At 42.8% G+C, this 17915-nt stretch overlaps 1 protein-coding gene across 5 annotated transcripts in view; it reads left to right on the forward strand.

Moving 5' to 3' along the window:
- Positions 1–17915, forward strand: part of LOC140197579 (storkhead-box protein 2-like) — a 332737-nt gene that overhangs the window by 236700 nt on the left and 78122 nt on the right. The window contains exon 1 of one of the 5 annotated variants that reach the window (XM_072257720.1): positions 16451–16677. The exons of the other annotated variants lie outside the window; for them this stretch is intronic. Within the exon in view, the coding sequence (XP_072113821.1) occupies positions 16653–16677 (25 nt within the window). The 5' untranslated portion in view covers positions 16451–16652. Of the gene's footprint in view, positions 1–16450; positions 16678–17915 lie in introns of those variants that run through there. 5 annotated transcript variants of the gene reach the window in all.

Consider the following 17915-nt stretch of genomic DNA (forward strand, 5'->3'; position numbering starts at 1 on the left):
AAAAAACAAATTTCATGACATATATGAATGATGATAAACCTGATTCTGATATAGGTCTCTATTGTGGGCCAAAAGTAGGAAGGGGACAGGAAGAGGGGACGTGGTTGGGAAAAGAGGAGGGAGTGGGAAGCACCAGACTTTCTGACTTTCTGTAATGATCACTAAACCAATTGTTTGGAATCAAATGGCCTTGTCTGGTGTCTTAGGGCTGGATGTGTCTGCACCCCTGACAACCCCCCGCCCCCGCAACCATCCCTGGGGCTCCTTCTCTGCCACCTGTCCCACACCCTTCTCATGGGGCTTCACCCTTGCCATTCCCATTCCCAACATCCTTTACTCCCACCACTCACTCCCCACTCCACGCTGACAAATACAGTACTGTGCAGAAGTCTGAAGCTACCTAGCTATATATATGTGCCTAAGACTTTTGCACAGTACTGCAGATTCTTACAGCTGAGAAACAGCCCCTTCAGCCCACAATGTCCTTGTTGACCATTGTACTTAAACACCAGTCAGATTCACCTGCATTCACATTACTCCTATTTACTAGTTAGAATTTTTGGTTAAACACTAGTGAAAATCACTTGGAATATTATCAACGAACTGAGTTAATACTTAGCTGTCAAAGTGGTAAGCAGCTAACTTCTACATTACAACATGTGAAGAAAAAAAGGATGACAGGAGTGAAGGTAGGACCGATTAGAGATAAAGGTGGGATGATGTGCCTGGAGGCTGTGGAAGTGAGCGAGGTCCTCAATGAATACTTCTCTTCGGTATTCACCAATGAGAGGGAACTTGATGATGGTGAGGACAATATGAGTGAGGCTGATGTTCTGGAGCATGTTGATATAAAGGAAGAGGAGGTGTTGGAGTTGTTAAAATACATTAGGACGGATAAATCCCCAGGGCCTGATGGAATATTCCCCAGGCTGCTCCATGAGGCGAGGGAAGAGATTGCTGAGCCTCTGGCTAGGATCTTTATGTCCTCGTTGTCCACGGGAATGGTACCGGAGGATTGGAGGGAGGTGAATGTTGTCCCCTTGTTCAAAAAAGGTAGTAGGGATAGTCGGGGTAATTATAGACCAGTGAGCCTTACGTCTGTGGTGGGAAAGCTGTTGGAAAAGATTCTTAGAGTTAGGATCTCTGGGCAGTTAGAGAATCATGGTCTGATCAAGGACAGTCAGCATGGCTTTGTGAAGGGCAGATCGTGTCTAACAAGCCTGATGGAGTTCTTTGAGGAGGTGACCAGGCATATAGATGAGGGTAGTGCAGTGGATGTGATCTATATGGATTTTAGTAAGGCATTTGACAAAGTTCCACACGGTAGGCTTATTCAGAAAGTCAGAAGGCATGGGATCCAGGGAAGTTTGGCCAGGTGGATTCAGAATTGGCTTGCCTGCAGAAGGCAGAGGGTGGTGGTGGAGGGAGTACATTCAGATTGGAGGATTGTGACTAGTGGTGTCCCACAAGGATCTGTTCTGGGACCTCTACTTTTCGTGATTTTTATTAACGACCTGGACGTGGGGTAGAAGGGTGGGTTGGCAAGTTTGCAGACGACACAAAGGTTGGTGGTGTTGTAGATAGTGTAGAGGATTGTCAAAGATTGCAGAGAGACATTGATAGGATGCAGAAGTGGGCTGAGAAGTGGCAGATGGAGTTCAACCCGGAAAAGTGTAAGGTGGTACACTTTGGAAGGACAAACTCCAAGGCAGAGTACAAAGTAAATGGCAGGATACTTGGTAGTGTGGAGGAGCAGAGGGATCTGGGGGTACACGTCCACAGATCCCTGAAAGTTGCCTCACAGGTGGATAGGGTAGTTAAAAAAGCCTATGGGGTGTTAGCTTTCATAAGTCAAGGGATAGAGTTTAAGAGTAGCGATGTAATGATGCAGCTCTATAAAACGCTGGTTAGGCCACACTTGGAGTACTGTGTCCAGTTCTGGTCACCTCACTATAGGAGGGATGTGGAAGCATTGGAAAGGGTACAGAGGAGATTTACCAGGATGCTGCCTGGTTTAGAGAGTAGGCATTATGATCAGCGATTAAGGGAGCTAGGGCTTTACTCTTTGGAGAGAAGGAAGATGAGAGGAGACATGATAGAGGTGTACAAGATAGTAAAAGGAATAGATAGAGTGGATAGCCAGCGCCTCTTCCCCAGGGCACCACTGCTCAATGCAAGAGGACATGGCTTTAAGGTAAGTGGTGGGAAGTTCAAGGGGGATATTAGAGGAAGGTTTTTTACTCAGAGTGGTTGGTGCGTGGAATGCACTGCCTGAGTCAGTGGTGGAGGCAGATACACTACTGAAATTTAAGAGACTACTAGACAGGTATATGGAGGAATTTAAGGTGGAGGCTTTTCTGGGAGGCAGGGTTTGAGGGTCGGCACAACATTGTGGGCCGAAGTGCCTGTACTGTGTTGTACTATTCTATGTTCTATGTTCTAACATTAATGCCATAAATAAGTAGAATTTTGTTCTTGTTTTTTTGTGTGGTATTCATGAGAATTAATGCTGCTGTGAGTATTTTATTTAAGTTAATTCTCCATGTTCTCTTTGATAAAGCAATAATACTAGACAATGTTGTAAATCTGCTCCATCAGAATCAGATTCAGGTTTAATATCAATGGCAAATATCATGAAGTTGGTTGTTTTTGCAGCAGCAGTACATTGTCATACATAATAATAAGAAAAACAGAAATTAAATGAGAAGAGCGCAAAAAAAGGGGAAAAAAAACTAAAAGTGAGGTAGTTACATGGGTTCACGCAATTTAGAAGCCTGATGATGGAGGGGAAGAAGCTCCTGCTAAAACTCTGAGTGTGAGTCATCAAGCTCCCGTACCTCCAACCATCCTCCTTGATGGTAGCAGTGAGAAGAGGGCATATCTTGGGTGATGGAGGTCCTTAATGATGGATGCCATCATTTTGAGGTATCGCCTTTTGTAGGTGTCCTTGATGCTGGGAAGGCTAGTGCCCATAATGGAGCTGGTTGAGTTTGCAACTTTCAGCAGCTTTTTTCCAATCCTGTGCAATGGCCCCTTGATATCAAATGGTGCTGCAACCAAGGATGGATCTTCAGAGATCCGTGCTGTTTGTTTCCTTGACTTCCCCTTCCTGAAGTCCATAATCAATTCCTTGGTCTTACTGATGTTAACAGCAAAGTTATTGTTACAACACCACTCAACCAACTGATCTATCTCAGTCCTGTAGGCTTCTTCATTACCATCTAAAATTCTGCCAACAGTAGTTGTGTCATTGGCAGATTTATAAATGGCACTTGAGCCATGCCAAGCCACAAGTTATGAGTGTAGAGAGAGAGTAGAGCTGTGGGCTAATCACACATCCTTGAGGTGAGCCAGTGTTGATTGTCAGTGAGGAGGGAGATGTTATTTCTGATCCACACTGACAGTAGTCTCCTGATGAGGAAGTCAAGGATCCAGTTGCAGAGGGAGATACAGAGGCCCAGGTTTTGGAGCTTGTTGATTAGTACTAAGGGCTTGATGACATCGAGCGCTGAGCTGCAATAAATAAAGAGCAGCTTGGCAAAGGAATTGCTATTGTCCAGGTGATTCAAGGCCAAGTGGAGACCCAGTGAGATTGCATCTACTCTAGACCTATTGTGGTGATAGGTAAATTATGCTGGTCCAGGTCCTTGTTAAGGCAGGAGTTGATCCTGGCCATAACCTTCGCAGTAGATGTGAGTTGTTGAGGTGGCTCACCCTCCTGTTCTTGGACTCTGGTGTGATTGTCGCCCTTTTGAAGTAGGTGGGAACCTCTGATCTGACTGCAGCAGTGGGAGATTGAAGATGTCCGTGAACACTCCTGCCAGTTGGTTGACACAGGTTAGCAGTGCTCCATCAGGTACATCCTGATGCTTTGCGAGGGTTCACCCTCTTGAAAATGTTCTGATGTTGACTTCCAAGACAGAGATCACAGGGTCACCAGGTGCTGCAGGAATTCACATAGATGTAGCTTGATCACGCCAAGCAGGATTAGGAATAAAAAAGAATAGCACTGTTGCGGTTGCTTTAACATTTTAAACCAGACTTTTCATTTCATATCTTTGTCCTTTTCCTGGACATTGTACAGAGACAAGCAAGTGGAAAACTGCTGTGCTTGTAAATTCCAGGTCTCCTTGTTATCTCTCCATTCAATTTATTAAAATTAATGACCTTAATATTGTTTTCCCCAAAGTGTAAAAATACTTTCCAGATTTGATTACTCTTCTAAATTTTGGGTGTAGCAGTTGGAATAACACTATTACAGTGCCAGCGACCAGGGCATTACAGTGCCAGCGACCAGGGCTCAAATCCTTCACTTCCTGCAAAGAGATCTTAAGTTCTCCCTGTGACCTTGTAGGTTTGCTCTGACATTCCAAATACATACGAGTTAGTTGGTTAGTTGGTCATATGGGTGTAGTTGGCTGGCATGGGCTGGTTGAGCGAGAAGGGCCTCTTGCTGTGCTGCATCTCTAAAATATAAATAAATTCTTCCGAGTGTTCTAATCTGCATTCTGTAGACCACTGCATAGCCAATTTGAATGTTCCCGACAAATACAGTGAACACATGACTGGCTTTAGCATCTAGAATGTGTGTTTGTAATGTTATACATTCAAAATTTCAAAAAACCTGTATTTGCTGGAAATTTGAAATAAAAACATTAAGTATTAGGAGATACTCAATAGATCAGGCAGCATCTGTAGAGAGAAATGCAAGATTAACATTGCAGAGCAGAGAGAAACTAAGTTTAGTAGCAATGGGAAGGGATTGAGAGATCAATAGTAGAACAGAAGAAAACACTTTGATTAGCTGTTCCATGTATTGGACTGTCATGAGAGGCAAATATTTCTCATATATTTCAAACTCTGTCTTATATCCAGATGGTTATTACCCAGTCTGTGCTGAGCATAGAGCGGAACACAAGCAAACGAGCAGGAGAATGGTTCCTCAAATCCGCCATTCATTCAACATGATTATGGTTGATCTACCCCCAACCCCCCACCCCCCGACCTCAACTGCCAGCTCCCTGTAGTTCTAAGTTACCTATTTAAAAAAATGTATCTACCTCTCTTTTCAAACATCTCCAGTGATCTCACCTCAAGAATCCCAAGGGATTGAGAACTCCATGGATTTGCCAACCATGTAAACAACTCTGACGGGTAGATGACACAACAGCTGTTGGTGCTGTCGCAAAGAATAGTGAATTGTTATTTATCATGGTTGATCTGTCCAGAGGAGAAGTAAGTGGAGCATGATAGATAAGGAGAGAGTAGAAGGGAAAAGCAATGCTGAAACAATGAGATGCAGTACCCAGCTGCTATATAAGAAATTTTCAAAATTATACCAATCATTTTGATGTCATTGGCAAACATTCTCATTTAAATCATTGATACATACAACAAACACCAAAGGACCCAACACTGATCCCTGTGATACATCACTGACTACAGGCCTCCCATCCGAAAGCCAAATGTACCTCTAATTTGCCAATTCATTCTGCACCCCATGTGCTCTAATCTCCTGGACTAACCTAACATTACGGGACCTTGTCAAAGGCCTTTCTAAGGTCCATGTAGACAAAGTCTACTCTAATGTCCTTGTCAATCCTATTGGTCACCTCTTCAAACAATGCAATCAAATTTGTGAGGCACAGTTTCCCATGTACAAATCTATCCTAAATCTTGACTATACTAATCAATATTTGACTTTCCAAATGCAAATAAATCTTATCCTTCAGGATCCCTTCCATCAACTTTCCCACAACTAATGTTACACTTGTTGGTCTGTTATTCAAGCAACACACACAAAATGCTGGAGGAACTCAGCAGGCCAGACAGCATCTATGGAAAAGAGTACAGTTGACGTTTCTACTGCTTGTGATTGGCCTGTTATTCCTGAGTTTATCCCTGCTGCTCTTCTTCAATAAAAACACAACATTAGCCAGTCTAAAGTTTTATGGTACATCACCTGCAGCTAACAAAACAAATAGGAGTTTTTCTATGGCTTTTACAATCAGAGCTGCCATCAATCACAGTACAATAGATGAAAGAGGCCGTTAGCTTCAGAATAGCGTCAATGTGAGTTACAGGAAAGAAACGTGCATTTATTTCATATATTTCACATTCTCTGCATGTTCCAAAACGTTCAACAAATAAAGTATATTTTCAACTTTGATCACTGCCACAATTTCCCACAACTTTTCAGTCAGAAGGGAGGTTAATGTTCAGATAACATTGTACAGTAAATAATTTATACCATTAAACTGCTGTTCTTACCCGTGTGTTATGCCTGAGGTATTTAATTCCACAGCATTCCATCTCAGAGGTATGAATATGCCAGGACAGTGATCAAAATCCATATTGGATAGAAATGATACACACTCAGTGGCCACTTTATTACATACCTCCTGTACCTAATAAAGTGACTACTGAGTGTATGTTCATGATCTTCTGCTGTTGTAGCCCATCCACTTCAAAGTTTAATGTGTTCTACACTCAGAGATGCTCTTCTGCACATCACTGCTGTAATGTGTAGTTAATTGAGTTACCATCACCTTCCTGTCAGCTTGAACCAGTTTAATCATTCTCCTCAGGGCTCTCTCATTAACAAGGCGTTTTCACTCACAAAACTTTCGCTCATTGGATCTTTTTTGTTTATCATACCATTTTCTGTAAACTCTAGATACTGTATGTGTGAAAATCTCAGGAGATCAGCAGTTTCTGAAATACTCAAACCACCCCATCTGGCATCAACAATCATTCCACGGTTAAATTCACCTAAATCACACTTCATCACCATTCTGAACTTTGGTTTGAACAACAATTGAACCTTGTGACTATGTCAGCATGCTTTTCTGCATTGAGTGGTTTGCTGATTAGTTATTTTCATTAATGAGCAAGTGTGTAGGTGTACCTAATAAAGTGTCCACTGAATGTATTTCCCTTAAATTACAAAGAAAAACCAATTATTTTGTGGAAAAATGCACATTGCCCTGCGTAATATGGAGTCATGTGGACTGGAGAGGCCTCTGGTTTGAATTATTCCTTTTGTATTTCGTACATCTGTGCAGAAATGACAGCAAACAGATTACAGGCAACCCTTACCAATCAAAGAAAAAAAAGAGGAAAAAGCAGGCCAATAACTCAGGAGTTTTAATTCATTATCAGAAGTGTTATTTTTAATACATCCAACGAAATTATTTATGGACGTTTGTTGCAGTATGTGAAAAGTGTTGAGCTGAGGCAAGCTCCCAGAAATTTTGATGTCTTGTCAGTGGTTAAAAAGCAAACATCTGATTCGGGAACTGAGTCATGGCTGACTCTGGTGTACAAAGTAGCTGCGAAAACACATCCGGCACAGCACGGTAAACTGAAGGAGTCATTAGGAATAAGAAGCGTAAGAAATAGAAGCAGGAATAAACTAATTGGCCCCTCAAGCTTCCTATGCCATTCAGTAAGTTCATCACAATAAATCCAGTCCTGGAAGCAGATTAGTCTTTTAGATATTATAATAAGACGGCATTTTAACAACTGTTCTATTTCAAAAACAGCCAATTCATTTCCTGGGCCCCATAATGATTCTTGGAGTGAGAACATGTTGTTTCCTTTGTCATCCATGTGCATGTTTATATTTCTGACCCTGAGTGGACAGGAGAATCACGTGATGTACCTGCTTTGCAGCAACATATTGTATTTTAGACTATTTGTTAAGACATTATAGGTCTCAGAAAACTCAGCAGCTTTATAGAGGCAAGAGGGTTGAACCCAAGAGGTGTCTGTCTTAACCTACTGTGTATTTCTGTGTTTGACCAGGAGCTATATCCGTCCTGTGTTCGACCAGGAGCTATACCTGCCCTGTGTCTGACCAGAAGCTGTATCTGTCCTGTGTTTGAGCAGGAGCTGTATCTGTCCTGTGTTTGACAGGATGGATGTTGTTCCTGAGTGCTTCCTTCTTGACCAACAAAATGCCGAGTGATTGCTTTATACTCGGCCCTGTGATCCACAGCGACCATCATCAGATGCTGCCATTTTCAGGGCCCATGTCTCTGCTGATTCACCAACCTTCTCATATAAACGTCTGCCCTGCCAAACAGCCTGGTTGAAGGCAAGCATCTAGTAGAACAACATGTGAAGGATCCCAGTGCGGGAAATCGGAGAATTTTTTTCTGCCTGATTTCCTGAGCAACACCCACAAACTGATGGTCAGGCAGCATCTATGGAGCAGGATATGGAGGGTTTCTTCACTCCACAGAAGCTGGTTGACTTGCTGAGTTCCTCCAGCATTTAGTGTGTGTTGCTCAACATTATCAGTATCCGCCATATCTCTTGTGCTTGTGATTTGCTCTCTGATTTCCTGACCTCAGAATTTTAGCTCCTACCTGTCCCCCACTCTTCAGTGTTCACCTCCTGGTTGACACCAGGTTCCTGATTCAGACACCCACCACTTGTTTATTAATGCATAGATAGATAAGGTCCTGTGTTCTGCAGATGCTGGAATTCCAAAGCAACACACCAGAAAATGAAAGGGTACTCAGCAGGTCAGGCAGCATGTATGGAAAAGAATAAACAGTTAAAGTTTCGGGCTGAGACACTTCTTCAGGACTTCAGATACTGCCTGACCTGCTGAGTTCCTCCAGCACTGGAATGAATTTATTGAATTTATTTAAATCTTACATCCGTGAGGGAGTAAAAATTTTTGTGTTATGACGCCATTGCAAGGTAAATTTAGAAGTCTAATGGCTTGTAGAAAGAAGCTGTCCCGTAGCCTGTTGTTCCTGGCTTTGACGTTGCAGTACCATTTGCCAGTCAGAAGCAGCTGAAACAGTTTATGACTGTGTGGCTGGTGTTCCCGATGATCTTCCTAGCCTTCTTTACGCACCTGCTGCTGTAAATGTCCTCAATGGAGGGAAGTTCACATCACAGATGCGCTGGGCTGTCCGTATCACTGCAGTGCACAGCGATCAAGGTTGATGCAGTTCTCATACCAGGCGGTGTTACAGCCAGTCAGGATGTTCTCAACGGGCCCCTGTAGAAGGTCTTGAGGATTTGAGTCACCTAAGGTGGAAGAGATGCTGTTGTGTATTTTTCTTTTGCCACACAGCCAGTGTGTACAGTCCAGGTGAGATCATGTGTGTGTGTGTGTGTGTGTGTGTGTGTGTGTGTGTGTGTGTGTGTGTGTGTGTGTGTGTGTGTGTGCGTGTGTGTGTGTGTTGCTTCACTTTAAGTATTCCAGGAGCTGCAAGTTGTGGCTGAGTTTATTTTCGGCTTTAAACATTTCAGTTTTCATGGGGCTGATTTCAGCACAGTGATACAGTTGCTTATTTCTACTCATACCAGCCCGTCCACTGCCTCTTCTAGGCTTGGTTTGCATCCTTAGAGGAAAGTATGCCATTCAACCCATCAGGTTCATGGCAGCTTCCAGCAGATCTATCCTCTTCCCACACACCCCAACCGGCCATTAATACCTTAACACTGTCTTTCTCAACGGCCCCCCTTTGCTTTCTTTAGTCACAATTAATTCTACTGCTTTTGTGCCACATGGAGCCAGTCTCCATCTTCCATTCACTCTTCCAATCTGACAGCCTCTCTGCACCCACGTGCAGTCTTGGAACTGTACCAAGGGTGCAGCCTCTGTCACATTGTGGCTCTGGTCACTGCCTGGTGAGAGCATCAGGGAACTCATGAGAGGGAGGTCTGTCTGTTTTCAGCTTCTTTATTTATCACAAAACATAGCAGTGTTGTGTGTGCTTCTCTGAGGTATAGCCAGCTGATAGATAGTTTTTTTAGAAGTTTGGCCAGCACTGGATTAATCGAGCTGTCCAGAGAGGCAGAGGTTCCACATGCCCTGGATTACAGAGAGAACAGTTGACTAGTGTCTGCTGGTCATTAGACAATGACCTTGCTGGTGACTGAGGGCATGCACATTGCAGCATTTGTGGGAAAGGGACCAATCAAGTACATGATGCTGCATGCATTCATGTGTTTTCAGCATTGTTGCCATTCATAGGTGGACTGACTTCCATCACACTTAGGATTCGTAATGAATCTCTGAAAGTTGACATGGAGGTACAGCAAGCAATCAGAATGGCAAATAATGGCTTTTACTGCAAGAGGATTTGAGTATAAGAGTAAAGATATCCTATGGTGTTTAGTTGGGGCCAGGTGAGACCACACTTAGAATATTATGTGAAGGTCTAGTCTCTCTTCACACCACGTATCCTAAGTGACCTCGCTGAAACTAGAAACATATAAAATCTCATGAGCCTTATGCAGGATATTTTACCCTAGTTGCGGTGTCTAGATCCAATGGTCACAGTATTAAAATAAGGGTTCAACTGTCAAGACAGAGGTGGAAAGAAAAGTTTTCATCCAAAGCATAGATAATTTGTGGCATCCTCTACTCACGAGGCCCATGCAGGTTGCCACTGAGATATTCAAGGTTAAAAATGGTAATTTCTTCTTGGATATTAGGGGAGTCATGACATATGGGGTTAATGCAGCAAAGTGATCCCGCAATAGAAAATCAACCAAACCGTTGTAGAGTCGTGTTGAAGACTACTGCTTCTATTATGTTTTATGTTTTTTGTGATTTTTTTTTCATCGGTTATTCCTTATTGGGGACCCAAGTTTAGTTAGTTGCTCTTTGCTTGCTGCTAGTTTGGTGTGAATGTTATCAGTTGAATTCCACATAGCATACTCATGTTGTTGGACGTGGGCACAGATGGCTTCATTATCTGAGGAACTGTGAATGATATTGGGCGCTGTGCAATCACTAATGAAAGCTAATCCTTTGAGTTTGGTCTTCAGTCTCCAGCTGCAAAAACAGTATGGTAGCTGGCTTAATGATAGTACCACTGCACACTGCTGCTCTCATTGCCTTCTTCAGTAATATACTGCAAGGAGAATTGTGTATTCACCAAAACTAAAATTTATTTCTAACTCTCATTGTCTTGGGAAGGAGATGTGAGTGATCTAGGTCAGCTGCAGCCAGTGAAGGTATTATGAATTCCACATTGAGTCAAGACAACATTAATTGCCAATCCCCAATTGTTTCTGGAAAGTAGCTGGTGAATTCTTGTACTGCTGTAGGTGAAGGGAATCTCGCAGTCCTCTCAGAGAGAAAGATCCAGGATTTAGACTCAGAAATGGTGAAGAAATGAGAATATATTTCCAAGTCAGGGTGCTGCATTGCCTGGTTATTCTTTGCATCGGTTCAGTTATAACTGATTCAGAGGTCTTCATCGGTCAGGGTCGACCATGGACGTTGCATCCTAGTTGAATAGATACACAAGCTTGGGCAGTGCAATATGGAGAAGCTGTTGCCCATGCAGCAAGCTCCCCCCCTCCACACGTTTGATGAGCCCAAAGGAACAGCATTTTGGCACCATCAGCATTGCAGGAGTTGCCAGTCAGTGTTGAACTCAAACATAGGACAGCCCTAGGGACTCCAGTGCTGGATTTTTCCATTGGGATATACTCCCAAATTCTTCCCCATGAGTGGGTACAACAGCAAGGCAGCGGAGTTTTGAGATCAAGAGTTTTCCTTCTAGATGAGATGGCAACCATGGCTGACAAGCCCCATCTGCCAGAAATGACTAGTTATAAGGTGCCGGTAACCCGCCTTTCCTCCTTCTTCCGTCAGGAGAAACAGTCCCACCAGGCTTAGTAGCTAATACACACGTGAAGGCCAGGAGCTGGACTTGGTTGTCAGAGGTTACTTGAGACGCATGCCACTGGGAGCATTTAATAGGTAATGGGAGCTTATCCCATTACCACCCCCGGCTATAGTAACCTTGTATTCGTAGCAGAACAATTGCCATATCAAGCCATGATGCTTCCTGATAGAATGCTTTCTGTGGTGCATCGGTAAAGATTGGTGAGAATCAAAGGGGATGCCAAAGAGCCCCCTGAGGAAGGAGAGTACCGGTGGGCTTTGTTGGCCATGGCATCTACCTGGTTGGTCTAGGACTGATTATCGTTGATGTTCATCTCTAGGAACCTGAAGGTCTCAACCTCAGCACTGTTGATGTAAACCACTCTCCCCCTCCACCCCAACCTTTCCTGAAGTCAATGACCAGCTCTTTTGTTTTATCAACATCGAGTGAAAGATTGTCAGAACACCATGTCACTAGGCTGTCTCAATCCATTACATCAACTTATTGTTATTTGAGATCTAGCCCACTATGGTAGTATCATCTGCAGATGTATAGATGGAGATGGAGCAGAAACTGGCCACACAATCATGAGTGTGCAGGGAGCGGAGCAGGGGGCTGAGGAAGCAGCCTTGTGGGGCACCAGTGTTGAGAGTAATCATAGCGGAGGAACTGAATCAAGGAAATTAAAGTGTTGTTTTACTTTCTCAATAAAACTTCGTTCATAAGAATCCTTTCACTTCCTTGTATTTGTTTGGGGTGAAAATAACTTCTATTTGAGTGGGATCCGCAAAAGAATAATGTCACAGTTTTTCTTTTTGCAGTAATGCCATTCTTGTCTGTCCACCCCACCTTTGATGGGCAAGTCTATACCAAAACAACCCCCTTATCTAAAGCTGAATCATATCAACCCCATTATCGAAAGCTGAAGATTATGTACAGGATCTTCACAATGCCTAATACACCATCTGCAGCACAACATCATTCATCCATGGATTTGCATGCACACTTGATTTAATGAGCATCTTAAAGCACAAATTAATTTCTCAGCCTTAGAGTTGGGAATGTGAAAAATTGCTCGACTTTGCTTTAGATAGAGCTGATAGACAGAGGACAGAGGTCAAAAGTAATCAGACGAATAAGCAGGAGGAGCAGGGATATTAGAAGCGGTTTTAACTTTTTGTCATAAATTAAGATGATTTGATGTTTATATTCCTAAACATGTAATGAGCATTTATGCAGTACTCTTTTTTTCAAAGGGAATTGAGTAAGTATTTGAAAGGAAAGAAAAATTAGCTTTATGAGGCAAGAACTATGAAGTGGAACTAATTAGCTGGCTCTTTCAAAAGATCAGCAAAAGATCGGGTAAATAATAACAGATAATGCTGGGCATACAGAAGCAGTTCCCAATGCTGATGCATAGTTTTAACCCGAAACATCAACCACCTTTCTGCTCCTATGTGCTGACTACCTGCAGCAGTTAGTTCGGTGCTCCAGATTTCAACAGCTGCATTTTTTAGTGTCTTCATTCCTGAGTATTAGCAGCCAGACTTAAAAAAAAATGACCTTGAGGGCATTGAACTATGAAGATATGGATCTGCAAATGACATAAACAAAGATATGTGCTCTGGGTTTCCTTGCTGATCCAGGGAGAGCTCGGTGCTGGCCCTGAAATAAGAGGGTTCACCTTGATGAAGACGGAAATGTAGAGAGCAAAACAGTGCACCCTAGAAGCTCAGGGGACGTTTAAGGGTATTGAGATATTTAACTGATCTCTCACTGTTTGTGGCATTAAATCTCCCCGTGGAAATGTACTGCTTTTCACCTGGAAGCCTGAATGTTACATTGTGGTGCACAAACACAATCAAGTTGGGGTTTCAGTGATTGATTTGGCTTCAGCTTAAAACATGGCAAAGAAAGTCCTGTCATTTCAGATGAGGTCAAATTGAGCTACTTATCTTTAATAGTTTCATGCCTACTTTAAAGAAATGCTTGAAGGTATAACTGAATGCTGAACCTTTGCTTATTCATGCCTTATTTTGCTTTCTAATGCAAGGATTCTTTCCTATGATGAGAGTATGACACATGAACATATAAATTAGAAGGAATAGACCATTTGAACCCTCAAGCTTGCTTTGACATTTAATAGGATCATGACAGATCTGATTGTAACTTCAAGTCTGCCATCCTACTGTAACCTTTCTGCCCATTGCCATGGAAACGTTTCCTTCAACCCACTAAATCTATGCTATTTCCTGTACACTGGTCGTAAACTAATCCCATTTTATCCTCCCTATTTTTTATTTCGATCAATTTATTTCCATTAACTCTCCCTGTTTTCACCATTTGCTTGTGTGCTAGGGGCAATTTACATTGGCCAATTAACCCACCCTCTCTCACTCTCTCAATGGTAGGTGAGAAGACTCCCTGAGTCTTCCTCAGTCGGGGGAATTCAGACAAGTGATGCGGCAAATTGTAACACCGAAACAGCGAGCTGTTGGTCTCCCCTCTTGCTGTGGCGGGACGATCTATCTCCCTTGCTAGTGAGCGAGAGTGAGAGAGAGAGAGAGAGAGAGAGAGTGCCTGTCAGAGATGTCAAAGTATTGGGATGGACAGTAGCTCATGGTCTTTGGGGGCTTTGCTATTGCTTGCATGTGGGTGATGGGAGTTCATGTTTTTGTTGGAGCAAGTGGGGGGAAGGTTGATGCTTTTGCAGCTACTTGTGCATGGGAGGGGAGGGGCTGCTTTTGGGATTCTAATGTTTTCTGTCATTCATGCTTTGGGTTTTTTTCTATTCCTTTAGGATGTCCGTGAAGAGTAAGAATTTCAGGTTGTATACTGTGTACATTCTCCGATATTACATTGAACTACTGGACCCCATATCTTTGGGATATTCAAGACTTTGAGAATGTGCAAACTATGGAGGCTCTGTTGAAGCAAGGTCACTTCAATTCTGAGACAGGAGCTCTGTTAACTGCACCACTGAGCTGCTCGTGCCTCTCTCTGCCTCAAAGGCTCCGTTTGCACCACCTTTTTCCAAAGACTCACAGCCCACTGGGAAAATAAAGCTTTCACCTCTTCTTTTTCTTATATAGGTGCTCCTTATTTTTCAATGAATTACTAGATTCTCCCATAAAGCATACCATGGTTCTGCAAATTAACATTTGATACTGTGTCTCAAGTCTTCTATTAGTCCTTGCATTTATCTCCAAGAGACTGTTTCTCACAAAGCAAAGAACTGACTAAGTGCTGTAATGGAAATCTCACAGAATATTTTTACATAAAGGAAGAACACCAGGTGACTGATATGTAATCCTTATTTCATCAACAGTATTACTGAATACAGGATATCTCCGGCTTACAAACATCTGACGTATGTATAGTCTATTCATACAACCAAGTATTTGGAAGACCAGCAGGGTAGATTTGCTGGCTTATGTGGGGCTGTAGATACTTTTTGCCATTTGGGAACCTAGTTCACAGATACAGTTCCAACTTGCGAACTATTCATATTACAAACAGTTCAAAGGAATAGAAACTGCTGTAACCTGGGGATAACTGTATAGCTGCCCCAAACTGAAAAGGAAACCAGCAGCATCATTGATCTAGGAAGATACAGACCTATAAGTCGAATCAATATTTAAACTTTCACAACAATAGTCAAAGAGTATCTTAGAGTTATAGAACACTATAGCATAGAAATAGGCCCTTTGGCCCATCTAGTCCATGCCAAATGATTTAAACTGCTGATGGGATTAAATTGCCTAATCCCATCAACTTGAAAATGGACCATAGTACATACCCCTCCCATCCATGCATCTATCCAAATTTCTCTTACATGTTGAATCAAACCCGCATCCAGCATTTCCACTGGCAGCTCATTCCCCATGCTCACCACCCTTTGAGGGAAATACCTTGTGATGTTTAATTACTGTTGTGAACTAGGAAATTTGTTGGCCAATTTATGCATGGCAGGATCCCACACACTGCTTGGAGATAATGGTCAGATAATGTGTTTCAGTGCCTTTGGTGGAGATCAGGAGATCTTTCTTTGCTCTGCTAAAGCTGGCTGAGGTGGGTGGAGGGGGTGGGGGCTTTCACATCTACCTCAGCAGGGCAAATAGGTCCCCAGTTTAATACTTTTTTAAGCACTTCTCTATCAGCACTGAACTGGGGTGCAAACCTCTAGGTTGGGGTCTGGTCTCTGGAATGAGACTTGAACTCATGACCTGCAGACCCTGGGGCAATGATAGTGGCATTCAGAAACACACGTCCTTTACAGAATTGCTTGTTTTTTAAAAAAAACACAAATAGAAGCTGGTGATAAAGAAATATCTCTAATGCTCTTAACTTCTTACTGTCACCTGTCATTTTTGCTGATGCTGTGTAGTTGAGAAAAAGAGGCAGACGTGCATTATAGGCAAAATAAGGAAAATGGCATTTTCTGAACTCAGCAGTGGCTTTGATAAACTGATGTCCTTTTAAATGATTAATTTAAAATATTCCAACACGATAAGAATATGTCTGTTTAGTTTCTGACAACTTTGATGCAGACAGCAGCAAGCTATTAAGACTTGTCTGTTTATTTTCATGCCCTATGCAGAACTCTGGTGTTAAATTGTTAATTGCCGGTGGCCCTGAGGTAGCAGGAAAGTACTGAGGCTAGGTTAAAAAGCAGCCAAAACCTCGTTGCTATGCCAACAGGGCAGCAGGCCGCCTACTAGCATGTCAATAGCCATTATTGGAAGGAGTTTTTAAACATTTGCCTACAATGCAAATGGTCACACCTCTATTGTCTTCACATGGCCGGGGCATGCTGGGTAAAAGCACAAAGTGAATACATACACGGGAAGGCTCCATTGAAGAAATGCCTCGGCCACACACACAACATGCAACCGGCTCTTTTGGGGTCTGAGCTGCTCATGGGGAAGCAACGATATGAAGGATTTTGTTTCCCTGCTACACTTAACGCCCGAGAGCTGCACGAGGATTTAAGACAGTGAGGACATGCTGGAAGGCCAAGGCAGAGGAGGTGAACTGATTAAGCTGTAACAACAGATAAAATTGAGTGATGATGTCATGTGTTTCCCAGCTGCTCGTGGTTGCAAAGCGAAAAGAAACGCCTGCAGATTGCAGCTCTTTCAGCAGACAGAGTGAAATTCCATGCTCTGGATCTGTAGAACCAGGTTGCATGTGGATTTTTTTTTGTCCCCACCTCCGCTCGTGAGTGTTAATTGTGTGTGCTTAAACATCATTTTCTCTGTGTACTTGTGCCGGCTGCTCTCTGCTAGCAGTTCCCCCTCCTCTCTCCGAAAACGTGTAAACTAAATTGTAGCCGATTGCTGGAGGAAAATTAGGAGTAATCCAGATGAGGGAGGGACTTGTATCATTTAATATTCGTTAAGATCAAGATTTTGTAAGCAAATGTTCGCAGTGAATCTCTTGTTAATGCCGTATTTGATCACTGCACCTAGAATTCTTATGACTGCAGAATCAACATTGTTTTCCAACTGAGGTTTCCAGTCTATAAAAGGTGGCATTTTATCGCGAGCCAGCGATATCGAAATTAACAATGTAATGTTCAGTTCTTGACAGTCTACAAGAATAAATGTTTATTCTACGAATTGATTTTTTTTTGAGTGGTTTCCAAGTTTATATTAACGCGGCAATTGTGTGATTAAAGGGAACAGGTCTGTACATGCTACTGAACACTCCAAATTGTAGAATGTCTGTGAATATTTAAGAGCTATGCTACTGCATATTAATGACACGATGATGTAGATAATTTTTTATCTTTTTGTGCCCTTAAATGGTTTTGTGTTGTTAAAGGTGTGATATTTAGTCATCGTTTGCTGCGCCGGAACGATTTCAATCATGGTCCTACCACTGTGACCTTCATGAGGAGCACTAGGAATGAGCAGGATCTGATGGGGAAGTAGGAGTAGGGAAAGGTGGGGTTCAGCACCCTTATGGGGGAATTGGAGATTGAGCTATCCCACATAGAGCTCAGGAGGTTGGCACTGAGTGGATTGTTGTGGAGGGGTGGCTGGGACCAGGTTAGGGGGTTAAGAGGGTAGGAACATGAGATGGGAAGCATCAGCCTTTGGAGGATGGGAGACTGTGGTAAGGGGTGACTGGACAATTGTTGCATTCTGGTCAGTTGGAGTAGTGGAAGGGTTTGCCATATCCTTTATGAGAGAGTACAATAACTGAAAGATGGTAGATACTTGCCATGTAACAATTGTGGTCTAGCAAAGTGCTATTGACACC

Source organism: Mobula birostris, chromosome 5, assembly GCF_030028105.1.
Source record: "Mobula birostris isolate sMobBir1 chromosome 5, sMobBir1.hap1, whole genome shotgun sequence".
Classification (NCBI taxonomy): Eukaryota; Metazoa; Chordata; class Chondrichthyes; order Myliobatiformes; family Myliobatidae; genus Mobula; species Mobula birostris.